This window comes from Xiphophorus hellerii, chromosome 15, assembly GCF_003331165.1.
Source record: "Xiphophorus hellerii strain 12219 chromosome 15, Xiphophorus_hellerii-4.1, whole genome shotgun sequence".
NCBI lineage: Eukaryota > Metazoa > Chordata > Actinopteri > Cyprinodontiformes > Poeciliidae > Xiphophorus > Xiphophorus hellerii.
The window spans coordinates 10,687,625-10,714,463 of record NC_045686.1 but is presented as its reverse complement, the minus strand read 5'-3'; the positions used below and the strand labels follow the sequence as shown (position 1 = coordinate 10,714,463).

Here is a 26,839-nt window from a genome sequence, read left to right as displayed (position 1 = left end):
AAAACGAAGGTTGCGTTTTTAATTAAACATTTTGAGGTATTTATGTTAATTACTATAACGCTAATCGTTGTGAAATTGTACTAACGTAACATTTGTTCGTTTAAATACTTGGAGAGTCCGTATGTTTTTGATTATTTGTAGAAGACGACGTCGTCTGACTACAACTCCCACATAAATGTCGCGCATGCGTGTTGCGCAGCAACAGTCGTGCGTGTGTAGTGTAATCACGTGGAGACGGTTCTGTCCAAACAGAAGGTGAGCTGCTGCTGCTAGCTGCGCCGCTCGGTGCTCAACTGATCCATGCTGTGTTTGTAGCTACCCGTCCCTTTAAAGCCAGACTATTTCAGCGAAGAATGAGTGATAACGATGACATCGAAGTCGATAGTGACGTGAGTATACCCACTTTTTCGCTTTTTAGGGACGTTATCCGCAGCTAGCTGGCGATTTAGCATTCAACTAGCTGCCCAGCTAGCTGACTAGCTGCTCTTTTTTTGAGTTATTTTTTAAATCAGGATTCTGGTTAATTCACAAAACCCCTTAGCCTGCCTTGTTGCTAATAGGCTGAATTGTGTTACTTTTTAGAAACCTCAGCGTAATAGTTAAGAATTGCCGAACAGTTATGGCTACAATTGTACTTTTTGTTCTGTTTCTTTGCAGGAAGAATCACCGAGATATCACTCTGTGGTGCGTAAAGCTGTGGGGGGATTTGTCCACTGTCGAGAAAATGTTTTCACTGCTGTTCAGTTATTTTTATTCATCAAATTTGTCTTGTTTTGGTATTTAATGTTGCCCCAAGGACATGGCTGTAACGTTATAGCGTTAAGGGGTATTGCTTAACTAGGAAAATATTTAAACAATCACATTCGTGGTTGTTGCATCGAGAATTGAATTAATGATGCGTTTCTACTACTGAGGCGATTTTGGCTCGCACTGTGCGTTGCAGGGTGTTCCCCTTACGGAGTCCACTCGTTCACGACGTCTATATTTAGACCAAAGCTTTATCCCGCTACAAAGACTGGTTTTGTTGCAGGTTTGTTATTTTTTCCGGTAAACACAAAGCTGTTTGTTCTCCGTGGCAGCAGCCTTCCTCCTCCCCCTCCTACCGGCGCTTGACTTCACACCACGGGGATTCCGCTTATGATCGGGGCTTTCTAGCATTTCACTCAGGCCATCATCTCGGTAAACAGAGTCGGGTTAGGATGAGGGAGTCGGGGAGGAGAGAGGCTTTTCTGTTGATGTTGTTTTGTTATTGGTGTGGCGAAGCCGCGCCTGCATCTCGGACTGAGGCGGGATGTTTTTTCCTGTATTGCAGCCAGAGATTAGAGCCATCTTCTCCCTACAGGCGGCTAAATGAATGACGTATCGCTGCTTCTCAAACCGGGAAGAGATGCAGCCAGCGCAGAACTTGGATGCTGCACGAAAACACGTCCCTTTTTTTCTTTTGGCCTCTAAATTTAAAATGTTGTTTTTTTTCAAGCATTAGAACTGGTATTATGAATAGATTAAACTCTACAGTAAACATTCTCAGTTTCACCCTAAAAGCATTAAGCTGAAAACAAAACATTTAGTTTTTGAGGAGCTTTTCCCTCACCAGGAACAATCAGGGAGTTGCTGTGACGATTAACGCGTGCCACACTTTTCAGATTTGTATTTGCTAAAATATTCGCCACCAACACCTGGCCATCCACCATAAGCGACAAATTTGTGGTCTGTGTTTTGGAAAACTTTACATCCCGCACTATTTCAAATAACCATGACCAAGGGGAAACATGTTGGTGGCGGCATTATGCTGTGGGGACTTTTTTTGTTTGTTTGTTTTTTTTAAGCAGGGAAAAGGAACAAGTCGGTGTTTAGGCTTGTAGGAAAACCTAGAGGTTATTGACGACTTGAATTTCACAGTTTTGTGGTTTAGCTCACAGCATGTTCATGTCCCAAACTGTTACCTAATTAAAAGCGTTTTGGCAGTAATTAGATTTTCGCTGTATAATCATTGTGAGCTTGAGCTACTTTGTAAAAAAGAAAAAATGTTTAAAAAAAAAAATCAGTTGCAAAAACGGCTGAATGCCACACTTTACAGATTCTTTGTGAAAATTGTTCAATAAAAAGAAAATAATCTAAATGCTACTTGAGTTTCTACAAAGATGCAAACAGCTAGACGCTTTATAATCAGACAAGTTATAATTTTGGACTCTTTGTGACACATTTTTGACAAAAAGGAGCTTTTACTTTTGACTTTAGTTATGAAAACAAGAACCAGTGTTTCCCAAAATCCTCATAGGCGCGTTCTGTCATGAGCTCTAACTGCTCCAGGTCAGTTACCCCCCTGGCATTGTCGTTTTCTCTCGCTACTTCCTGTTTGTACCCGTAAGCAACGCTTTTCAAAGCGATGCTCTTTACAATAGCACATCAGTTTGTTTGGTTTTCTGTACAAGAAATGACCAAATCTACAAAGTTGCACAATATCAGTAGGCAACAACTTACCATATTTAAATTATCTTAAACATAAAAGCTGCTTTATTCATGCAGCTAAAATGACGTAATATTCATCGGCACGGTTGGAATCTCGTCTATGATCTTAGTTTGAATTTGAAACCGAAACTTGAGTGAAAAGAGAAACCTGTTTTGTGTAGCGCAACAATAAGAAGCTGATATATTAAACATTTCACTCATAACACTAATAAGACATTTAAGAAGTCGGTTTCTTTCAACTGGAGAAATTGCATATATTTGTAGCTTTTTTGTTTTTGGATTTTTCTCTGTATCTGCATGGATCATTAGTTTAAATATAATAGAAGCAGTAATTATTATGGGTTCATGTTAGGAACGTGTCAAGTTATGTTGGTTTTATTCTTCTGCTTTATTCCTTGCATAAAGAAAGCACTCTAGTAAGGAGGAGCCCAGGTTTCCATACGCAAATGGTAAAGCGAAGGCGGCTTTGGGCTTGGCACCCAGCCCTCTTTTGTAAAGCTTCGCTGTCAAAGTATGTAAAGAATGGAGGAGCAGTGGAGTCGGCGTGTCCTCTTAGGTAGCTGGAAAAATGCTCCTTTTATGTGATAAGTTAACAATTGCTGTGTCCCATCAACTAACATCAGTAATTTCATGAATTTTTCCTACTCAATTTGTCTTTTTTTAAAGCTGAGAAGGCATGAAAGTCGTGTATATTTATAAAAGCAGACTCAGCATCAGTGAGCCTCCAGAACTAGGTCGTTTTAATTAACTGAATAAAAGAAAAATCTGATTAACATGGGTGTGTAAAGTGAAAAGAAGAGCTGAGTTCTGAGAGCCTTTATAAAATATAAAACACACATCTATTTAGGTGTGTGCTCTATAAATGTGTGATTTTATGTCAGAGACGTCTTAAATAATGCTCACTGTTGTAGTTTGTATCAATGAAATGAGGTTCTGGACACAAAGTTGGACATATTTTATCTTCTAATCTGAAGCTAGCAGGCCGATGTGAGTTGTTAGCCTGAAGGCCAACCTGCTGCTTCAGAACAGGCCACATTCCCAGATCTCGGTCACCGTTCTAAGAAACGTCAGCCCCCTCGCTCTGAGATCACTCTCTCACATTTAGCAAATGTTTTCCTCGTCTCCAGATGTGCGGAAAATTAGCTCTTTGGCTTCTGTGGTGGCGGTGGAAGCCGACGACCTGCTGCCCTCTCTGCACTTTTTTTTCCGTTGGTGCTGAAACCGTCGCTGCGAGAGCGGCTGCCAGACTTGTAAATGCACATACCTCCAGAGGTTAGTCATGTGTTTGTTTATGGCAGGGTTGATGCAGGGAGTGGATGCCAGGAGGCACGTGGAGTTTAGCTGATGCTATGGCAGCGTCACAAGACTCCGGGATGTGGTTGGTGGAATATTTCTGGTTTTTGCTGCAGTTTTAGTTTCAGATGAGTGACATTAAGGGTCATTTTTGGGCAGCGTGTTTCAATCCCTCGTATGTTGTGTATAATTTCAGCGACTCAAACTTTTGGCGGCGTCCTTCCCATGTTGCCCCTGAAACTGAACTTGTTTCAGCCTGCTTTATGGCTCATTTGTGGTCACTTTGGTTTGTCATTGTGATGCTTGACAGCATGAGTCACATGTCTGCTACCTCGTCTTTAACTCGGTTGCGGAAATCTCATGACCAAGTGCAACGTTGGCTCAGCTCTGCACTGCAAAAACACCAAATTTTACAGAGTATTTTTGGTCTAGTTTTTAATGCAAGTATGTTAGTGCACTTGGAATAAGAGAAAACTAACTTTTCAGCAAGACACATATAACCTTATTTGAAAAATACTGTTGTATTTTTTTTAAAATGCAAAAGTAATAGCAAAGACAGTTTAAGCTAGGTCTATACATAATAAAATCAATCAACAATCTTCAACAGACAATTGTCTATTTAAAAAGTTGATGGTGTTTGATTATACATACACAACCTACAGAAAGATTTGTTTTATTTAATCTGCTGCTATATATATATTTTTTTGCTGTTGATGATTTACTTCCAAAATTTCCTGTCAGCTTTTAGCATTTTTTAACAAAAACACGGTGGGGACACTAGAGGACCCTGCCACTCTGGACTTCTGGAGCAAACCCTGCACTTCTGTTGTTATGCCATTTCTTTCCAAAATGTCTTGTTCCACTGTTATTTCACTTATAGCTTAAACTTTTCATTGATTTTTAGGAATAATTGACTTAAACAAGCTCATGCCTTGCTGAAAAGTTGCTTGTTAGGTTAGTTTTATCTTATTTTGAGCGTACTAAGGTAGAAACTAGACCAAACGTACTTGGTAATATTTATTGGTTGTGCCGTGTGTTTTATTGAAGACGCTCAGTCTGGCTCGTCCCGCCTCTGGTTTCAGTGTTGGGCTTAATGTCTGTGCCCTGAGAGCATGGATTAGTCCAGAAGCACGTTTGATTGGAGGATTTGATGGTTTGGCCTAAAAACATAGAAGTGAGCTGATCTCCAGCTTGGCTCTGGTCATGTAACAGTGGCAGCCATGTTGTGCCTTGTACAGGGCAATTATGATGCAAATCTGTGTTTTTGTGTCAGTTTCAAGCTGGTGTTTAATGATTGTGCAAGAAGTTTGGCAAAATCAAACAAGAATGGCATAATTAAATGATGCATGAACAGTGAATTTGCACATCTTGGGCCTTTATGTTCTGGAACAGGAGCCATAAACAACAAAATATCCTAACATCGTTTTAAATTGAGTCTTTCGGTGAGATTTTGTTGCCCTTTTTCCTCTCCGGTTTGGTATTCATGGCGTATTTCGTAGCAGGTCTGAGAGACAGCTGTTGATGTGACCTGGGTTTGGACCCGCTGTGGGTTTTCAGGAGGATGAGGGTCTGATGTGCGGCTGCAGGACGAAGTCATGGTGATGGAGTGACAGGATGGTGACCAGGTCATGTGGCAAAGAAGTATTTATTCCTTCAAATGGACAACTAAAGCTTAGCGGGTCGTCTCTTTGAGTTGTTGCTTGGTAAACCTCAGAAGGCTTATGATTTTGTTTTTATCTTTCGATGGGTTATTAAAATATCCTTTTAGTCAGATGGGCATAAAATCTGGGTCGATATATTTGGCTTATTGGAGGTAAGTTATAGGAATTATGTACGTATTTGTAGAAAATATGCATTATTTTAGCTTTTTATATTTATTACTTCCAAATAAGAAGCACACTATCATGATTTAAAGATGTTTCAGTTTAAAAAACATGTTTCAAAAACAATATTGAATCAGTCAAGTGCCGCTGAACATTTTTGTCCCCAAATTGCAACCGATCACAATCTGATTCTACGTTAAAGTTTTAAAAGAATAACGACTCTTTGGCTTCAAAAGGTTGCAAAGAAACACCAAAAATGAATTTCTGAACATGGCTTACGCTGTGTTGCACTTTAAATATCTGCAGTTTGTATTTTTGCTCGTATTGTTGTCCGCTTCCCTGTTTTTGCAGGACAGATTCAATATGCCTCCATAACAAGGGGTAAACAATGAACACGCTTGGGTTCTGCGTAGGCTAGCACATGAACATTGGAAATCTAGCATATTTCTGAAGGTCTGGTTAATTTTGTGCAGAAAACATTTACTGAAAAATATTTTCTGGTTCATAAATCAACTGCTTTGCTTTTCTTTATCATCTTTTTGTCCCTTTACAAGTAGAAATTGTTTTTAATGGGCTTTTATATGGCAAACTTGCACATTGTTGTGCGTAATTGTGACATGAAACAATATCTCAGCCTTTAAGTATCTCCCTTTTTTAAATCCCTTATGAAAAAAGGGAAACACGGCAGAGGAAGTGTCATGCTGTGGGGATGCATTTCAAGTGAGCAGGATGACAACCCGAAACATTCATCCATAGCTAAAGTGGCGTAGCTTCAAGCAAAGCTTATTCATGTTTTGGAGTGGTCTAGTCAAAGTCCAGACCTGAATCCAATTGGAAATAATGTTCCAAGAAGTTAGAGCAACTTTGCAAAGAAGACTCAGAATAAATCTCAATCTCAAAACATTCGGATTTCATGTACAAAGAAGATCCAAAGTGATCTCCATCATTTTATAGTTTCATTTCATAACTATAAACTATTTTGTGTTTCTGATCACACTGAATTCAGATAACACACTCTGCAGTTTGTGGTACAGCGACTTGTATATTCAGAAGCCTTCTTTGTGAAATTGCATCCACAGACAGAAGCAAATACAGACACGTCTCCACTAAAAACATCATTGCAAGGAAAGGAACACAGTCGGATTGTTGAGGAAAATCCAGATCCAGTCCACACCGAATATTTAAAATTAAAAAAATGCTCGAGTTGAGCTCATTAAAGCAGTTACTTAGCAGAGGAGCCATGTTGTGAAAATGTGTGATATTGCCCCTTAGATTAAAACAAAAATTGGATTGTGTTCGATGGAAATAACGGAATCATTTTTTAGATGAGCAAAAGGAGTTTTCAGTCGTGGAAAAAGACGTGATTATTGTCTGTAATGCACAAAAACAAGGCAGGATTCTTTTTGAAAAGAAATTGTGATGACATCCTGAAGGCAGAGTTTCAGGAAGAACTGGAGTTCTTAAAGAGACGGATACAATTTCAAGGCGTCAAATTACAAAGTCAAATTTCTTTTAAGTCATATTTAATATATAAAAAGCCTTTTTATAACAACTTATGGTAACATAGTTACTTGATTGTACTATAAAAATTAGGGATGCACAATATTGGATATACTGAAACTCATTTAACCGATAACGATATTTTTGTCCTATACTTACTTACTGAAACTGTATGGCTTTCTTTTCTGTGGATTAAAGTGCTGCATTATTTTTGTGAATTTAGCCTGTTACCAAATGAAAATGGTAAAAAGGAGGCTGAAAATGCATTATGTGTAATGTCAAATTTATTTATGACCTTTGCTCTCTCTAAGACAATGACAGCACTCAGTGCAAAGTTGACGTTATGCTGTTCTGCAGGTATCATTGTCTCTGGTTTATCTTATAAAATCTACGTCTTTTATATCGGCGAGTTATTTTGACAGAATGGCCAATGCCTATTAAATTTTACAGCTAATATCGGCCGATACCGATAATATCGTGCATCCCTAAAAAAAATGGCTCTGTAAGCCTAGAAAATACATAATACTTCTCCTTTAACTTTTGGACATTTATGAACTTTCCGTTTTAATCCACTGTACATTTTAGAAATTTTATTAATTTTGATTTGTTCTCAGCATCGTCAAGAACATTTATTTCTGTTTTTTTTGTAATTTCTGAATTTCCAAACCAACACCTTTCTGTTCATCAGTTTAATCGATGACTACATGAATTATTTCTCAGTAATTCCCAGTGAATTTAAATGAATAATTCTGCCTTTCTGTAGCACAGAGTGGATGTAAAGCAGCGTTGCGACGCTGTGCAGCAGAGCAGCTTGTGTAGGTGTGAGCGGGGACGGCCAGCTGGACGCCCGCTGTCCTCCTACCCACGCTGCACTGCTGCCAGGCTGAAGGCCCTGTGACTTCTCATTGCAGGCAGACAAACGGGCACACCACAATGCACTGGAGCGCAAACGTAGGGACCACATCAAAGACAGCTTTCACAGCCTGCGGGACTCGGTACCTGCCCTGCAGGGAGAAAAGGTTGGTAACATTCAGACTCTCATAAAGGAGAACTGTTTCATCCGATTTTTGTTTTTGTTTTAAATTGAATGTGCATCAGGGAAATGGTTGCAATGACTGGGAAAGGAGCAGATGGTGGGAGATTGTAGATTGGCAGCAATGAGGCAGTTTAAATACTTGGACTAGCGTCAGGAAGTTATTATGAGAACATTTTGCTGCTCACTTCCTGTTTTCACATCAGCGTCATTGAGAAGATTTGGACACATCGGGCACAGAGTTTGTCATCACACCACAAAGAGCCCATTCAGGGATCTGAGGCAGAGCTGAGTTAGCTTTAGAAATGTTACACTGGGCAACAAATCAGTTTTGGCAATTAAAATCCAGATTGTTTTTCACTAATGATCTCCTTTGGTTTCCATAGCTCAGAGCCGCCATCTTGTTTGACAAGCTTCTATTTATCTGGACTAGTTTGAAGTTTTAAATGACATTTAATAACTTTTCTACATATTTCTCTGAATCAACTTTTTCTAAATTGTTTCTCACTGTATGTAATTTATCTGGAGTATATTTTTGCGGCTTGTATTTTATGTGAAGCAGCTTAAAAAGTGCTTCACACATAAGGCCGTATTGTCTGAAATACTGAAATAATTCATGGAAGGTAATTTGTAGCAATATTTCAGTATGTTTAGGTATGAGATATCAAGCATTTGCATTAGCTTGGACTTTATGTTTACTAATAAAGATTAGAATTAGTCATTCTGAAACTTTAATCTGGGAGTTTTACTTTCTGTTGTTGCTAATTGAATTATCTAGAGAAGAAGTAGTACTGCTTGTTTACCTCCACGAGGAAAAACGTCTAAAACTGCTATGTTATTGCAGTTGCACAATCTCACTTTGGTCATTTTAATAAATTATAAACCCCATATTAAAAAACTAAACACCTCTAATAGTAGATTTTTATTTCTAATACGATGTTGTCTCAAAGAAACGAAGAAGAAATGCACTTTACCGAGGCTCTTTTGGAACAGAAACAGGCCCGCAGCATCACAGACCCTCTACCATACGCAACAGTTTAACTTCAGAGCCACCTGGCTGCCAGAGAGAAATCTCACATCAATCAAATTAACAGAAGTGGCAGAAAAAGCTTTTTCAAACAGCTGGCTGAAATTGAGATGGTTGTCAGACAGCAACATTAGGAGATTATCCTCCCATCTCTGCAGTCTAATCCAGACTTTTCCAGTCAATCTAAGCTGTTTGCCTCTGGTTGTAGTTGAAGGTAAGTTAAGATTATGAACTTTTTAAAATTTATTTAGACTTTTTATTACTTGTGAAAACATTTTTTTCTAATTGAATCGGTTGTTTTCTTGCTTTTTTACATTTTAAAGAGTGACAGTGATGGATTATTTAACTTCTTACACACTGATCAAATTAAAAGAATAATATAAATGCCTTTTCTGTGTTTTTATGTAGTAAAAATGTAGTTTTGTGATTTAGCTGCTGGTAATTAAAATGCATTTTGCACATTTGCTAAGGGTAATTGTCTTAAAATATTATGTAGCAATAAAAATGTCATATATTTTTGTTTTTCCGAGTTGTTACTTCACTTCATTGTTCTTTAGAGAATTTAATTTATTAAATGAATAAATAATGCTCATCTCTGGTTCATACTTGCCAATGTATTAAAGATTGCATAAGTGTGTTTAGATGTAAGGGGAATAATTGTCAGTGAAGTGACAGATAGCCACTGAGCGCGCTCAGAACCGGCGCTGTAAACCGTTCAGTCAGCCTGAAATGTGAAAGCGTCGCCCCAGATTCTCGTTTTTAGTCGTGACAGAAGCAGGGAGACTCTGTGAAAATGTGATGAATCCTCTGTGATGTGTGTATCATTGCTTCACTTTCTGCATGTGTCACTAACAGCAGTCTACCAAACAGGCGTCTCGAGCTCAAATCCTAGACAAAGCCACAGAGTACATCCAGTACATGAGGCGAAAAAACCACACGCACCAGCAGGACATCGACGACCTGAAGAGGCAGAACGCTCTGCTGGAGCAGCAAGGTAACCGCTGCTAGAGGTCGGACCCTCCGGACGTGTTAGTGTTCATCTGCAGAGTTGCTGCAACTGAGAGAAAAACCTGGTGAACTTGATCCAGCGGAAAGAAAAATCTCTGGTTTTAGAAACTAAGAATATAGAAATGTTAGAAAGCTCCAAGTCAGTTCTTGGTGGGACTTTTGTCGCTCTGAAGAGCAGTTTTCACGTTGGACCTAAATCCATTTGATAAACTGGGCGCAGACTTTGACTGGGCCGTTTTAGCACATGAATGTGCCCTCATCTAAGCTTCAAAGTTCAACTCTAAAGGGCCAGTGACCTGCAACTTTAAGATAGTCCAACGTACCTGGATCACATGTCAGAATGACCTCATCAGCATGCAGTCAGAGTCCTGTTGACCCGGTTATTTGAGCTAAAGGTTGCTCCTCAAGGATAGGGGTCTTGCGGTGTTTTCACACCTGAAAGTCCGGTAGACTCGGTTTGTTTGGGGACAAAAATTGCAACATTTGGAAGGTTTCCCCCAGAAAACTTGATAAGCCCAATGGTTGGTGCCAGGGCAGTCATTCATCTAGTGGCCCGTCGTGTTTTTGAGTTAAAAAATGTTTAAAGTTGGCAGGAAATTTGAAAATATCTCTTGATGATTGTGTTATTGAAAGATTGGAAGATTAATGCCTGAACATCAACTATAAAGTATTAAAAAATGCAAATATAAAAAAAATTTAAATAAAAAAAAAGCATTGCTTAGCCTGGTGGGGGCACAAGCAAAGCCTGGTGGCCCACCAGGCTTATAATACAATGAAGGGAAACCCTGATTTGTTACATTTTCAGCCACTGCGGTTTGTTTTCTCACTGCGCTGTAAAATGAACCAAACCCTTTGAAAAATCTGTTCCCCTCCTCGCCTGTGGTGGCGCTGCACTGATGGAAACGACACAAAACCCTCTGAAGAAGACATGAGCGCAACTTCTTCATGAAATGTAAACAAAAATGAAGTGCCGTCAGATTTTAGCAGTTGTAGGATTTCACTTTTGTCTCTGACAAAAGACAATGAAACATTTCCCTTGCTAGCAGTAGACTCTTTTGTTTGTTTTGGTTATATTTACCCAGAATGCCCTGCGCTTCAGTCTCCTTGCTGCTTTTCACAGATATTCAGACAACTAGAGTTTGATTTTTTAAAATACTTTTAGTATGAATTTGTAAGCAAACCCTGGTCCGACCTAAAACCCCAGGGTTCTCTGTTTGGTTGAAGTGAACTCTGGCACGGCAGGAAGCAGACTGTAAAGCAGAGCATTCTGGGTAAATTCAACCAAAACAAACACACCAGTCGAGTGCTAGCAGGAGAAATGGCTCTTGGATTTTAGATTGAAGACAAGAGTCAAGACTTTTCATGAAGACATGCGTGCAATGTCTTCCTCAGAGGTTTTCATGGTGATTCCTTCAGGGATTCTTGTTGCAGCGCCCCCACAGGTGAGGAGGGGAACAGGTTTTTCCAAAGGGTTTGGGTTGTTTGTAAAAATGCAACAAATGTTGCAAATGTTTGGTACACAATCGAACCGATTCTACCGAACTATCCCTAACCTCAATATAAACTCCACTGTCGCTCAGTCTCACATTTATTTACCATGTCTTCTGCATTCCTCAGTCATTTTTTATTTTTATTTTCTCTGCCTGATGTTCTCAGCTGCTCATGTCTTTTTTTTGGTTTGTTTTCAGTCCGCGCTCTGGAGAAAGTGAAAGGCTCCACGCAGATCCAGACCAACTACTCGTCACCTGATAGTAGCCTGTACACCAACCCCAAAGGCAGCGCCGTGTCGGCGTTCGACGGCGGCTCCGACTCCAGCTCCGAGTCGGAGGCGGAGGAGCCGCCCACCAGGAAGAAGCTGCGAATGGAGGCTAGCTAGAGAGTCAATAAGCTGAAGACTGCCGAAGGACGGGTGAGACGAGCTCCCCTCGTCGTTCTCTCTCGTGCTGGAGACGAGTGTCCCCTGAAATGTCCCACCACCGCCGCCGTTTGTCCTTCCAACAGAGAAGAGGGAGCGAGCCGGACGGAGGACGACCACTCGCTTCAGTGCGTCTAGAGAGCTTCAGGTTTCCCCAACTTCCCCTCGTCCCCGTTTGTCTTAGTTTTTCCCTCCGTCGTTGGTGCCCACCCTGACCTGTTTCTTAGCAACAACAATCCAAAACTCAAAAAAAGGCAGCTTGGCAACTCAAAGACTTAAAGCTTTTTGTACCCCACCCCTCCATCGCTCCCCGTCTCTACTCCTCAAGATGAGTTTTGGGGCGAGAGGGGGAACCAGGTGTCCTCTTCCAAGCACTGCTTTGTTGTATTTTGTTTATTTTTATGCTTGACTAATGAAAAAATAAACTGTTTAAGTTTTTACACACACCTCGATCTGTTGTCCTGGGAAAGAAAATCCACCTTTTTAAAAATGTAAAAAATTTCTAGTTTTCATCCCCCCCACCTCCACTCAAGAATGTGAAGCTGCTTTGAGCAAATGGCCGCCTCAGGTCCACAGAAGTGCAGATGTTTTCTGCCTGTCACATTTAACACAAAATTATATATATATTAAAAAAAGAAAATTCTAAGTCCTTTTGTTGAAATGGATGTTTTGAAGGAGAATATTCCTAAACTTTGTATCGTATTTTGTCCTTTTAGCTTGAAGTAGTGAATGACTTTAGGTGGCTGGATACGTTAGGCATCTCATTTATATATTCAGATTGGATGTCTTCAAAACCATGTAATGCATTTTTTATTTTATTTTGTGGTAACCACACGATTCATGGAGAAAAGGCCAATTTGTCGCACGTAGTGTTAACGGGTTTGAACTACAGTAGGTGTTGAATGTCCAGGTAAACGGAGGCCAGGTGAGTCCCTGTCGACGTGTTGTGCTTCACTCAGTAAAAATGTTGCTGACCCCTGACCCCTACACTTCATCCCTCCCCCCTCCCAAGGAAAATTAATATCTCTAGGAGACGTGTGTGTATGTATATTGTTTCCATTTTATTTCCACTTAGGAGGATATAATTAGTGTGGTAGGTCTGACTCCATTCCATGGAAATTACAAGTATGTTGTACATACTGCCAACAATTGTCTTGCAAGTTGAGGCCTACCTTTACTATGAAACTATAAAATAAACTATTTTATCCTTTAACGGGCTTCCTGTGGTTCCTGACGTCACGATGTAAAATGTTTTCTGAAGCAGATTAGTCAGGAATCGATTAAAATAATACATTTTAATTTAAAGAAAAAATCAATTTGCTGAAAGAACAAAGTCAAAAACATTAATTTTGCATTTAGATAGGAAAAAAAATGTCAGGGCTCAGTTTCAGCGCTATACTAGATTATTGATAAATTAAGCAGAAAGGGTTTTTCAGGTTTTTTTTTTAGATACAAATCAAGCAAATGTTAAAATGTTTTTATTTGAAAAAGGAAGCATTTGTATTTATGTATTTCTAAAATTGTAAAAAAAAAAAAAAGGGGTTGAACTAAATTGATTGAAATAAACTAATTTAGTTATCAATTAGTTAACTGGAGTATATAGACTCAAAGTCAATTTACCGAAACAGTCAGCAGTAATTTAAGCCAAAATTGTGCAAAAATATACATTTTGCATTTAAGAAAAATAAAATATCTGACAAAACTCAATTGGCAGTTGTAGCTTTGGTTCAAATTGTGTAAAAAATTTAAAAAGCACATTTTTCTGTCCGATTATTAATCAGTTAAAGAAAAAGTTAACCAGATTTGCCTTAAACTGTACTGATATTAAGTCAAACAGGGTGGAGCTTTTGACATGTTATAATACTTTTAGCTGCAGATTCATCCTTTGCTCCAAATTATCAAGCATAACTAAATAATGCTTTATTAGGTAATATATTTAAAAAAGGAATAGGTTTATTTGTAATGCATTTAATATTGAATAAATGAGGCTTAAATGGGTAAAATAAAAATAGGCATTTTTATCTTATCGGAGTAATCGATTACTAAAATTTTCCTTTATTTAATCAGGTAAACCCCGTTGAGATCTAGATCTCATTTTCAAGAGGGACCTGGGCAAAAAATTTGCAATACATAGCAAATATGTATTAGCAAATAATCCTCAGTTGGGTCCCTGGCTTTCATATTTAACCTCCCATCTCAGAAAAATGTCTGCCATGTTTTATGTTTACAAAAAGAGTAGAAGTCACTGCTGGAGGGGTGAGCACAACTCTTCAGTTCGCAGAAAACTTTGAGTCAACAGGACAAGCTTTGGTTGTACTGAGGATTATCAGGATTTATGACAGTACCATGATGAAAACTGCTGTATAAACCTTTATTAAGTAAGGTGATACTGAAATTATACAAAGTTACAATTTTTCCTTTCATAGGAATAAAACCATCTGCAATATGAGCAGGAGTTCCTCTGAATGTGTAAGCTGTCCAGACAATACTGTTGACCTGTATGGAGGTATAATGCTGCTAAACTCTGGCCCTCGTCTCTACCGAGGGTCCGTCGTCCTGTCTGCTCCCTTATTAAATCCTATTGGATCCAGTTCAGTACCCGGAGACTGGCGACCTAGGACTGAGGCCCAGCGGAAGCAGAGGCCAGTTCTGATGGCTCGGCATCAGCAGGAGGTCCCGCCTGCCTGCTGGCGCCAGGAACCGACAACTGGCGGAAGTGCTGCACGGCTTTAGCCACCTTGTCGGGACAAATGTTGTAAACTGGATGAGTGGGAGCCTAAAGAGAGAAAATGAAAACCAGGAGAAGATTTCAAATCCCTCTTCAAGTTTTTGCTCAAATTATGATCATTCTTCAGAAAAAAAACAACACACACACTGGCCCACTGACTGAATGTTGCCAATCTACCCTCCAAACCCTCCTTCCAACCCTTCTTCCCTTCCTAATGTCTACCTTGCAATTTAGCTTTGTAAACACTGTTCTGTGGGATTTTTGCATTTTCACTCTTCTACAGTTTTTCAATTTGCAGGTTTTTGATTTTTGTAGCTTCTCCCCCCTTAATTACATTTCTGCAAGTCTTCTGCAATTTTCACCAAAAGCAGCATCCAGCTTTCAGCATTCACACTGCATTTTCACAGGAAATGCAAAGTTCTTACAAAATTACTACTTTATTCTCCTAATATTACAACTTTATTCTTCTAAATAAAAATCTTATTTTGGCCCTAAAATTCCAGAGTTGACCTAGAAGCTGTAAAACCAAAAATGTGATTAATCAATAATATCCATTAAGTCTTTTTATCTTTTTTTTCACAGCGCAACTGCATTGTTTTTTCCTTGTATTTGGCATAAACAGGAGACCCCTAATGCAGCATTTTTACCCTGTAAAATGAAACTTTTCCTTGCACTATGACCCCACCCTGCCCGCTCACCAGGCGGTTCTCCTCCGTGCCGAGGATCACCTCGTGGTAATGCTCCTTGTTCCCAAAGTGCTGCGCTACGGAGAGGCCGCTGAGGCAGTAACACGTGTGGTAAAAGTCTCTGGATCTGGACACAGGAAGAAATCATAATGAAATCATGAATCCCACCTGATTGTGTGTGTGTGTGTCAGGCGGCAGGGTACTGACTTGCCAGGCTTGTCCAGAAGGCCGCCTGTTGGATTCTGGCAGCACAGGAGGATGTACTCCTGCAGGGCCTGCTGGTCGAACATCCACCGCTGCTGACTCAGCTCCGACTCTCCTGCACCAGAGAAAACATTCACAAAAAGAATAAATACTCAAACACGACTCTGTTCAAACACACTGAAAATACAGTTTAAAACCTCTCTGAAAAATTCTAACAAATATGACAGACTTCCTTGCTTCTCTTTATTACATTTAAACAAAATTTAGCACCGAACTTAAAAAAACAACCAAAAACAAGTTAGGCCCTGCTGGCTAGAATCATTACATGAAACTGAAAGGATCTTTAACATTGAGATGCATCACTGCAGCATGAAATGGAGAAATATGTATCTAGACACTAAAGTGAAAGCAAGTAAATTTGATGTTTACAAAGTTCGTAAACATGTTTCATGTCAAATTTCACCTTTTTCTAATTCAACATTTTCGAGCTCCTTTTGCCTTTGAGCAAGTTTTACATAGTATGGATACAAGTTACATTTATGTCGCAATTTTTTTTTTTCACAGAGGCAAAACTCTTAATATGCATATTGCAAATAGCAAGTAAATCTGACAGACTGATAAAAACATAAAGAGATAGATAAACAGATGAACAGAAAAAAGGGGGAACGGATGGATCGACAAAAAGATGGATGGACGAGATCTCAAAACTGAACAGCTTTCCTTTACCTGAAATTTGAACAAACAACCTTTTTTGTTTTCTCAGCAAATAAATGAAGTCCAAATGATTGTTACGCATCAGTGGAACGGATCTTAAAGTTACTCAGTCTGCTTCGTTTGAAGACACTGATCACTTTGACAACGTACCGTCGTTGAATAATGCTCTGTGCAGGAGAGGCAGGAGTCCAGCCTGCCAGAAGGAGTAGCATCCGTCCACCAGTTTGTTACAGCGACCCTGGAAGCCCCCTTCAAATCGCATCTGTCTGCTGATCACCCAGCGCTGGGGACGAGAACGAGAAACACGTTTACATTAAAGACAAACCGTCAACACGGGTTCTAATAAACTCACTAACCTGTGAGACAGGAACACTTTTTATATTTAGAGAAAAACTAAATATTTCACAGGAGGTGGGGCAAAGAAAGTCCTTCAATCATGTAAATAAAAACCAAAATTTGTGTAACGTTTAATCGAATACTGAATTAGTTGCCGACTATTTCAATAATCGATTTATCATGACTATTATGCTTTAAATTCTTCTTTAAACATACGGATTGCAAGTGACTTTATATGTTTTCTGACTGATTTCTTGTGACGATGTGACCAAAAGACTAAAATAATCAAAACTATCATCACACAGGGACGTTAAACGGATCGTTCAGCGGTAGTTAACATTTTATGGCTGCTGAACCAGACCTGCTCACACGCACACTTGAATTATAACTGCTTTGCATCTGTAGTGATATTTTAACATGTTCTCCTTTTAAAGAAGCAGCAACACCAGAGCATAACATGGTTTTCATCCTTTCCTGATCCACTTTTATTTTATTTCATCACAGCTGGTGAATTTCTGAAAATATTCAAGTGACAAAACCTCGGTAAAAACCTTGATTGGATTAATTAGAGAGGCAAACGGGCCACTCACTAGCAAGGCCTTCAGATCCAGCATGTGTTCTTTGCCCAGGATGACGAGGGCGGCCGTGCCACAGAACGTGTAACCGCCATGAGCCTCCAAGCCTGGCACGCCGCTCAGGCCGCCCTCCCAGTTCTGACAGCTGCATCCAGGACAAAGACAGGAAGAAAACTGCTGTCAGAATAAAAACCGGGCGGCTGCTAAACAAACAAAAACACAAATCTCCAGTGGCGACGTTGTGGATGTACCTCAGGATCCAGTTGGTTGTGTCTTCAAACAGCGTCGGTGTCATGATGTTCGTTAGCGACGCTACAGAAGCGGCGCAGTAAGCGCTCCTGGGAGAGGAAATAAAAACCGGATTCAGATCCACAGAGATGGCTTTAAAATAATCTTAAATGTTTTACCTAAACAAAACTAAAGTTTTATTTTAAGTTATTAAAATAAATAGATTGTGGCAGCTTGACTATTACCACAATGCCAGGTGCTGTGTTTGTTTGAAACCTGCTTGTTTTCTGTTCAGAGTTTTTAAATAAAGTAAAGCTGCGGTCAAAATTAGTGAAACAGAACAACAATGTTATAAAATGTGTAGAAAAAATTAACCGATTTTGTGCGGCTCTTGAGTGAAATTCAGGAATGACAAAACCGGCCCTGCCAGCACAGTTAGGTTGATGTAAATGGAGGCTTTTTATTTATACCAACAAATTCAGATCTTCTTACAGTGGAAAATGTCAGAGAAAACACAAAGTATTTGTCTTTTAATAACCTCACTTCTGCTTTTTATTAATTTATTAAATGTAGAAAGAATTTTAGGAGAAAGAGTGACCAAAGAAGAGACATTTTTTCCAGTTTCTTTCACTTATGCACAGAATAATTCAGCAGCTGGTTGAGTGAATCTTTTCTTTTCTGACTTCACTTTATTAACCCAGTGGTGCATGCTCCAATTCTGACCTCTGTTCACGACTGCAAACTATTTTTAAGCAAAAAGCAGGTGGACTGTTTGGTTGTGAAACACCAACTCTCCTCCTACTAGCTGTTTGATCTGCGTCCAACACAATGACATCACTCCATCTCATCGAAAACCATCCAAAGAAACGCAGAATCAAACATACGCATGAGAAAAGAAAACAGGAGGCAGTTAGCCCATAACTCACCTGACATCCACCTCTCCTCCAATGTGCATCACAAAGGAGCCGTCTGGCTGCTTCAGCGACCACAGGAAGTCCAAAAGCTTCTCCCTGAGGAAGGTAGAAGACATAAATGAGGAAATAACTAGCTGGAAAAAATCTTAAGTGCTAGAAAATATAAAGGAATACATTTAAAACGAATGTCGGGATATATCTACAGCTGTTCAGTAGCAAAACGGAGAATCTGCAGATTAATCTTTAAACCTCATTGTGTAGCTTTGCAGTGCAGATCGTACCTGTCTATCACGTTATAGGCCTCCTCTGTGCCGATGATGCAGAGGGCGTTGACGGCGGCGTAGGTGGGCGCGAGGTGGGCGTGTTGGCCAGGTCCGCCAGCAAACCCCCCTGTTGGGCTCTGACAGTGAGCCAGGAACTGACACACTCTGAGGAGACAGAAGATTTAAGATAAACAGAGTCAATTCAAAAAGCGTTTCAGATTACAATTTCATATGCGGATAAAACCATAAAAAGCAGCCTGCATTCAGAGTATAAGTAACTGCACCCTAAATCTAATATCTAGTTCTACTCCACCTGCTGACAACAATAAGAGGCAATGAGTGTTTTTCACTTCTGTGGAGGAATTCTGACTCATTCTTCCCAGTAATTCAGACACACTGAAAGATTTCAAGCATGGTCACCTCTGATCATTTCTGAAGATTCTGATTCGCTAAAATTAACACAGAAAGTTATAAAACAAAATAATACTCGCATAGAACTTCCAGTAAAACTTTAAAATAATAATTTGAGAGCTTCAGGAACAAAGCAAAGTTCAAAACTTTGCATCACCTCGGCTGACGTGTCACAGCGGACGCTCTTTCCAGCCCCAACTCTCTCACAAATGTCCTTTCCAGCCTCCGCTGCGGAGAGAAATCCAAAACCTGCAAGGATCCCAGGAGCCAAATAAGTTGGAAGAGACGCCTTCATTAACTCTGACCAAGCTGGTGCCAGTTCTGACCCGAGCCCATTCACAGGACAGAGGAAGCAATCTGTCGTCGGGCTGCCATTGTTAGAAACACTCAAGCTGGGCCAGCGCGCTCGGCACGCGGCGCCAGACCGGCCGCTCCAGGTGGCGCCCCTCTCGGTCATAATGAGCGTGTTGGCCGGCGGCCTGGCGGCGCTGCGAACTGAGGTTTGCAACGCGTTGCGTCTGAAAGGCAGTAATTTTAGCAGATGACGGTTTTTGTGTTTCTCTGTTTAACTCCTGGCTGCTTGGAAACTGTTGTCCAAAACAAACCTTCAATGACAGTGTGTTGCTCATCACACTGTCATTATTAGTGAGCAAGAATGATAATTACAGTAAAATCCTACAAGCTTCAAAGACCTTAATTAGTTCTTTAATGCAGGGGGGAAAACAAAAAAAGGTTAAAATTACAAATAAGTTTCTGATTACTGTGGATAATGAAGCTTCAAAAGAAACAAAAAAACATGACTAATTATGACCAGTGCTTTATTCTAAACAACAAACCCAATATGACGTAAAAGGACACAAATGCTAATTTTACAGAATTCAGCTACATTGAAATAATTTGAATTCAATAAGCTTGAAGAATTATTTCTACTGCAATTTATGTTTATGATTATTCTTCTAACAAGTTTTTTCACGATTTCAGTTTACTTTCCACTGGGTATGACGTTCTTTGATTGTGTTGTTGCTAATATGAAACTGAAATCCAAAATTCATTTCGTGACTTGATCATGGCAAGTGAGTTTATTCCTCGTTTTCTTCACTTTATTATTAAAATAGGGATTCAGCTGATGGGTTTTGTTGTTTTCTTACAGTTTCTCCGGGTATAAGCTGCAGCTCTCTGCAGTAATTGTGGTGTGTGTAAGTGTGAGACTCACTCAGAGGCGATGGCAGAAGGAATGGACTCCTCCAGTAACTCCAGACTGTGAAGGATCCAGAAGCAAAGCCATGGTCTGCTCGCATCCAGACACTAAAGGGAACATGTGTGATAAATTTAGCATATTCCGTCTCTAAACACGTGGAAATGTTTAGAGACACAAAAAGTTATTTCTGCTGCTTTGCCTCCAATAAAAGAATGAACTGTCATCATATCAGAAGCAGCAGTTGCTGATAATGATGCATTAATAACGCAAAAATATAAAACAAGTATTTGTGCTAAAATAGTTAGCATGCAGAAAAAGAAAAAAAATTGTGATATATCCATCATAAGCAGCAATAAAATGCAAGGACTTAAAAGAACAAATAAATAAGAATAAAAAAGGTAAAAGCTGGTGTTCTTTATGAAAAGTGGGACTTCTGTACCTCGTAAGCATCCGATAGGTGACGTAAACCTTTCTTGAGATACTGGTAATGTTGTTCCCTCATCAACGTTGGCCTGAAGAAACAACGTTAAACAGAAATATGCATCAAAAATGGATACAACAGAATCCGAATGTGCCGTCACTATAAATGTAATATCATGAAAGGTACTGCTCAAAATTAAAATATCAAGTACTTAGATCAATTTTAACATAATAAACTAACTCAATAAATAAAATACATAAATCAAAAAATAAGAAAAAAAAAACAACTTAAGGTTACAAAAATCTTCAGAAATTAAACCCGTTAAAAAATAATATTATTGATATAGGTAGCAAAAATTACTAAAAGTTACAAAAAACAACATGACAAATAAAAAGAAAACCCAAATTTTGACTAAAAACTGAAGAAAAATTGTTAAATGAAAAGTACACACAAAATTAAAGATACCAAAATTTACAATGTATTCACAATGTGTGCAAATTTGATGATAAGCTTGCAAAACACTCCTATCTCCTAGTTTGTGTAAATTAATATGTAAAACGAAATGAGCCAAATTGGGGCTAAAAGTCTGCGTCCGCATGGTTTCCTGGGTTGTTTTGTGTCAAAGTGCATGTGTGCACCACCAGGAAGGCCTGCAACCTTCATGTGCATCTTTATCTCATTGAAACAAGCATATATGCTGAATGAGTCAACCAGCAACCCGGTCCTCCCGCCTAATCTTGATCTCCGTCTGCCCTTTTAATTCATTGTTTGCCGCCCTGCTGTAATCATGCTCTTCCTACACCGGGTTAGTCACAGGTTTTTATCTGAGGTTTTGTCACAGCAAATATGCAGCACAACAACAACCAGTCGCCCCACTGCATCAGATAAAGATCCACCGCGGCCTTTCAAATGTGGAGGGCAAACAATGGCTCAGATGACAGGATGAAAAACGTATAATAATCTCGGGATAACGTTGATGAGCTCCCACATCTATGATATGAATGATACAATGTACCCAGCTTACGGTAAAAGAAAAGAGGCAGGGAAACAGCCCAGGTTAAGTTTATGTGTATCTGCAGTAAAATGTTAAACATCAAGTTTCACATCAGATAAACAAGCCAGGAATGTTGTGACAATTCATCGATGGACAAAAAGTTCTGCAACATTCATGATAAAAATCCACGTTTTTTCATATTTCCAGAGTTCTTCCTCCTTTTTCTGATTATATATGTACAGTGACAAAAGTTCATGATTCATTTACATCAAATATTACTACTGGTATTTCTACAATGGTAGATATTTATTGGTTTATTTAACTGGCCGTTGGACAGGCCATTTCTGCCCATCCAACGGATGGAAGGATGGATGAACGGGTGGATGGATGGACAGAAAAATTAATGGATGAACGAATGGATGGTGGAAGGATGGATGATGGCGCATGGATGGATGGATGTATAAGTGAATGGACGAATGGCTGGATGGATGGACAGATGGCAGAATGAACAGAAAAATGGATGGATGGACGGACGGATTGATGGTTGGGCCGACAAATGAACGGATGGATGGAAGGATGCATTGATGGACAGACAGTCTGAAGGACAAGTGGACAAATGGATGAACAGATGGATAAACGGATGAGTGGATGGATGGACAGATTGGATTGGTGAATGGATGGATAATGCATCTATTCTTTCTTATAATTCCTACATAAACTGAATATAAATGGTGAGTATTAAACAAACTGAAGTTCTTTCAGGTTAAAACAGATAATAAATAATCTTGGCGTTTAATTTACTCCACCCCTGAATTACGGCCAAGAAAAGCAGAGAACATTCACTCTCTAATAAACACACACCCTCCTCTGACTAATAACATGAATTTTCCTGATGGAACCAAATGTGCCTCCACATAGGCTGCGATCAGCAGTTGTCATAGAAATGAAATGAGTCACCCACACGGAGACGGGATGACAGCTGATAGCAACGGCAACGCATGTGGGCCGATCGGCACGCCGTTTTAGATAACAGCCGTCGAACATCACAGCCGCGACTGAGAATGTGACAACTCAGGGAACAGATGACCATCACCCTGAAGCTTCAACGCACCGTTCCTGTTTGTCAATAAACTGCCTATATCCTACTTTAAGAATCAAAATACTGTCTCCAACAACATGCAATCTGGAAATTTTAACTTTAACAGAAAGGGATCATTTGCTGACATTTAGTTTCTCATTTTTCATGCAGGCGGTTCTGCAGGAACTTACTGAGGAAAGCTGTGCATCTGCTTGTAAACATTGATGGCCGCTTCGATGGTCTCCTCCACTTTTTTCTAGATAAAATAAAGGGAGTAGTTTGAAAAACAACACAAAAAGCCCAGCGTTTTTCAAAAATACACAGAGAGAGCAGACATTTGCTGTTTTTATTCCAGAAAAAATATGATTAAACATCAACATTTGAACATTTCTTAAAAAGAACTGAATATTTAGAGAAGTGGATTTTTTTGTAGCATCAATATGGCTGGACATGTTTCCTTGTCTTTCCAGTTTTTAAGAGTGCGAGAGAAATGGATCCATGTCATGTGATATTTAAACACCAAGGAAGCTTTATTAAAATAATTTTCAACACTTATGAACTGCTAAATTTTTTTTAAAGGTTATTAAAAATGATTTTCACCATGTATAAATAATAGATTTATTTATTATAAATAATAGATTTATTTATACGTTGTAAAGGGTACTAGTAAATATGCTAACAGTGATTTTTGAGTGATATTATGCTCCTGCGGTAAAAGTTGAACTGAATTAAAGGGATGCCAATAAGTGACGAGGATGCTGTATTTAAGAATTACTTAAACAGTTTATAATAAATGATTAACAATACAGCTATAAGAACATCGTAATAGATTAAAGAGTTGGTATAAGGTTTAGATTTCCTTTATGTTAAAATTCACATTATACTGGTTTATATTTGTTGGAAACCAGTGGAAGGTATAGTTAACTTTAGAGATGTTATGGCCCCTGGCCTCTTCAGGCTGTGCAGGCTCCTTGTCTTTTTTCTGTTATGCAGGATCAGCTGTGCGGGCACACCTTTCTGATTGGCTGCCTAGAGGCTGCAGGAAAGCAGCCACCTCATTGGATCAGCAAGGCCAATCAGACATTGATGAGACCCACCTGCACCATATAAAAGACATCTGAATTCATTCCTCCAGTGGGGCAGCTAGCAGGAAGAGGTTGTGTAAAGCTGACCCCCACCTTCTGTGTTTGGTGACTGTTTTCGGACAGTTTGAACAATTTTGTTCTCGCTTAGTTTGCCAAGTGGTGAATCTGCTTTAGGTAAATCTTGAACAAGCTAGAGGCTTGTGTTTGGGAGGTTTGGTGCTCCCTTTTGTCCTTTCTTTTGGGGTGTTTTGAGTTTCTTTAGACGGACGTGTTTGAACATCTTGTTAATTTGCACTTGGTGATTTCTGAAATCTGTTGGTCCTTTACTTTTGTTTAATTGGGTTAAGTTGTATTGTGTTTTGGTTTTGTGAAAGCCATCTTTTTGTAATTTTTTCATTCCACTTTTTCTCTGGACACATTTTTATGTTACCGCCCCTGGACCCCTAGACCTTGGGGGGCGTAACAGAGAGTTTTGGGGTTTTATGGGCTTTTCTGCAACATTTTGGTCGACAGCACCTGATTTTCAATGTCCTTTTTTTTAATTCTGTGAGTTAATTAGTGATTAAATTTATCTTCGACTTACACAATCCAAATTTTCTGTAATAGCTTTGAAGGCAAAATATTTAAGTCATTTTGACATTCGACACTTTACATTTTTAGTCTTTTCTTTATAGTTACTTTAGATTAATTTGATTAAAAAACAATACATTTACTTAGTATTTTACCAACACGTTTATGTTTTCTTCTGCTGCTTTCTGCTCTGTCATTGATTGCTACACATTGTGGAAGCTAATTATAGAAAATTTTCTAAATATATATTTTTAAGACGTTTACATCTTTGTCTTATGAAGTTATATGACATGGCTCTTTAAAAATAACCAACAGGTGGTGCCAATTCTCCATTCAGAAGATGCCTGTAAACATTGAAAATTTATACTTTTAAAACAGATTACATCATAACTAGGGACTTGTGGAAGAAACTTACTAGTTCTGCTTAATGCTGCATTTTCTTTAATTTTTACATTGAAGTTTTTGTTTACTCTAAGCCATTTTAATTCTCATCGTTTCTTCAGTACAACTAGTGAACTAACTTACGTAATTAAAACATAAAAGTGTATATATTTCTATTTTTGTTCACATTTGTTTTAGAAATGTCTAGAGTTGGTCATCATATGAATATCCAGCAGTCAAACTGCACTTACAAGCAGTCAGTAAGAAAACAGATGAGTGAGATTTAATTAGAAACTGTAAATAATGTACAGTTTTTCAAGAGCTAAATGTAATGTTTAGAACAGTCTCAAAATCTAAAGTACAATCTGAAAAATGTTGAGTTTAACACTTTATTAGGTGGAATTATGATTGTTTTGACATACAACTGCTGTAAATATTGCCAACTATTTGGGAAAATGTGAAAAAAGTGCCAATTATATATTTAAAAAAAATTAAAAACAGACATTAAACATACATTAAAAGTATACACATTTCTTTTATAAGAAATAAAAGGTTTTGAGTTGCATAAAAAAAAGAAGAAAGAAAACCGTATAGCTTGCATTTTAACAAGGGGATGCACATTTTAAGCCCTATATGTAGAGAATGAAAAATACTGTATGACGTATAAAAATATTCGTTGGACTAGCAGCATAAAAATAAGTAATTTGATTTTCAGGGTTTTTTTTTTTAGAAACTTGAATATCACTCCAGTATTAAGAAAAAGTTGTAAAATATCAGAGAGAAGATTATTTTGTTGTTGAAAGTCTTTAAACAAAGCCTAGCACTCGCTGAAGAGGCGAACAGTGAGGTCCCGTGCATAAAAAAAACTTAATCTCATTATGAGTCCATTGTTAGCTAAGTAGAGGCTAAAGTTGGCGAAGGATACAACAGAGAGCTTACAACGAAAAAAAACTGATTCAACGTCTTTCTTTAACGGAATGAAAATAAAACGTCTCATCGGGAGTAATTTAGTCACTTTCTTTTCCACTTTCACCTCCAGCTCCAAGCACAGAACCGCACAGAAGCGTTAGCTCCAAAGTAGCCAATGTAGCTAATCTGTACGTTAGCTCACCTGCTCCACCGAAGTCACCGTTTCCACCCCGTCATCCTCAAACATTTCTGCCGGGTGCTGCTCACCGAAGCACCGCAAAGGAGTTGTAACGCCGTCCATGGTGGCGGAAAAAAGACTCGCTGCCAGCAGAGCTCCGGGAATGAAACGGGAACGTCCAGATTCTCACGTTGTTTTGATAGTTTTCAGATTTCTTGCTGAAGTGGGCGTAAAAAGCTGCGCGAAAAGCCAACTACGGTGAGTCAGAGGGAACAAACCTTCTTCATTTCGCTTCATTCACCGAAACGTGAAAACGGACGCGTCGCACCTGAGAGTTTTTTTTTATTGTTATTTTTTATCAATAGTACGTCAGGATTAATAATCGCGAGCATTTTGATGCCACTAAATATCATTTCAACACAGCATTAAAAGAGAAACCCAGACAATGATGAAGATATGTAAAAGAACCGCATAATATTATTTCTTAACACAAATTAAGAGGAAATGGTGTAATTTACCCTTCAAAATAAACTAGTTGTGTATTAATATTTCGATGGCTTAATGAGAAAATTCCCCATTTCATGCAGAAAAGGCAACTGATTTACAGAAAATGCTTTCTTTTAGTAATTTTTAAAGTCCTCTGTTGTGTTTCAAAGTGCTTTGTGATGCATATTTTTAAAACATCTTCACTCGTCTTTACTTTCTTACAATCAACATGGAGTGGAAATGACTGTCACACTTTTATGGTCCAGACTAGTGAACTGTATAGCAATCCCACATCATTACTCTTAAAACCTCCATGCTTGACAGTTGACAAAGATGCACACCTGCCTACCTGACAGATTTGGATCTAATGTCAAGTTCTAATGTCATTATATTATCTTGATTTTCTGATGCT

At 38.9% G+C, this 26,839-nt stretch overlaps 2 protein-coding genes and 1 long non-coding RNA gene across 6 annotated transcripts; 1 reads left to right on the top strand and 2 right to left on the bottom strand.

Moving 5' to 3' along the window:
• The first annotated feature begins 225 nt into the window (after positions 1 to 225).
• max (myc associated factor X) lies at positions 226 to 13,281 on the top strand. Of its 4 annotated transcripts, none has more exons than XM_032585064.1 (5): positions 226 to 389; positions 658 to 684; positions 7,997 to 8,104; positions 10,001 to 10,139; positions 11,842 to 13,281. In XM_032585064.1, the coding sequence occupies exons 1-5, from the start codon at positions 354 to 356 to the stop codon at positions 12,027 to 12,029; spliced, it is 498 nt and encodes a 165-aa protein (XP_032440955.1). In that variant the 5' UTR covers positions 226 to 353; the 3' UTR covers positions 12,030 to 13,281. The 4 variants fall into 4 exon arrangements, with proteins under 4 accessions (XP_032440955.1, XP_032440952.1, XP_032440954.1 ...); XM_032585061.1 differs by having other exon boundaries at positions 227 to 389; positions 10,016 to 10,139; XM_032585063.1 differs by lacking the exon at positions 658 to 684 and having other exon boundaries at positions 228 to 389; positions 10,016 to 10,139.
• Positions 6,122 to 7,086, bottom strand: LOC116733998 (uncharacterized). Its single transcript, XR_004342151.1, has 2 exons — positions 6,812 to 7,086; positions 6,122 to 6,214 (listed from the first exon to the last, which is right to left on the bottom strand). It is a non-coding gene; the product is annotated as an uncharacterized LOC116733998 (long non-coding RNA).
• Positions 13,282 to 14,420: 1,139 nt separating the features above from the next.
• Positions 14,421 to 26,208, bottom strand: fntb (farnesyltransferase, CAAX box, subunit beta). The gene is made up of 12 exons (XM_032586040.1): positions 25,966 to 26,208; positions 23,010 to 23,074; positions 20,765 to 20,837; positions 20,341 to 20,432; positions 18,735 to 18,881; positions 18,466 to 18,549; positions 17,563 to 17,649; positions 17,327 to 17,456; positions 16,551 to 16,683; positions 15,690 to 15,801; positions 15,495 to 15,609; positions 14,421 to 14,844 (listed from the first exon to the last, which is right to left on the bottom strand). The coding sequence occupies exons 1-12, from the start codon at positions 26,062 to 26,064 to the stop codon at positions 14,683 to 14,685; spliced, it is 1,299 nt and encodes a 432-aa protein (XP_032441931.1). The 5' UTR covers positions 26,065 to 26,208; the 3' UTR covers positions 14,421 to 14,682.
• Positions 26,209 to 26,839: the final 631 nt, after the last annotated feature.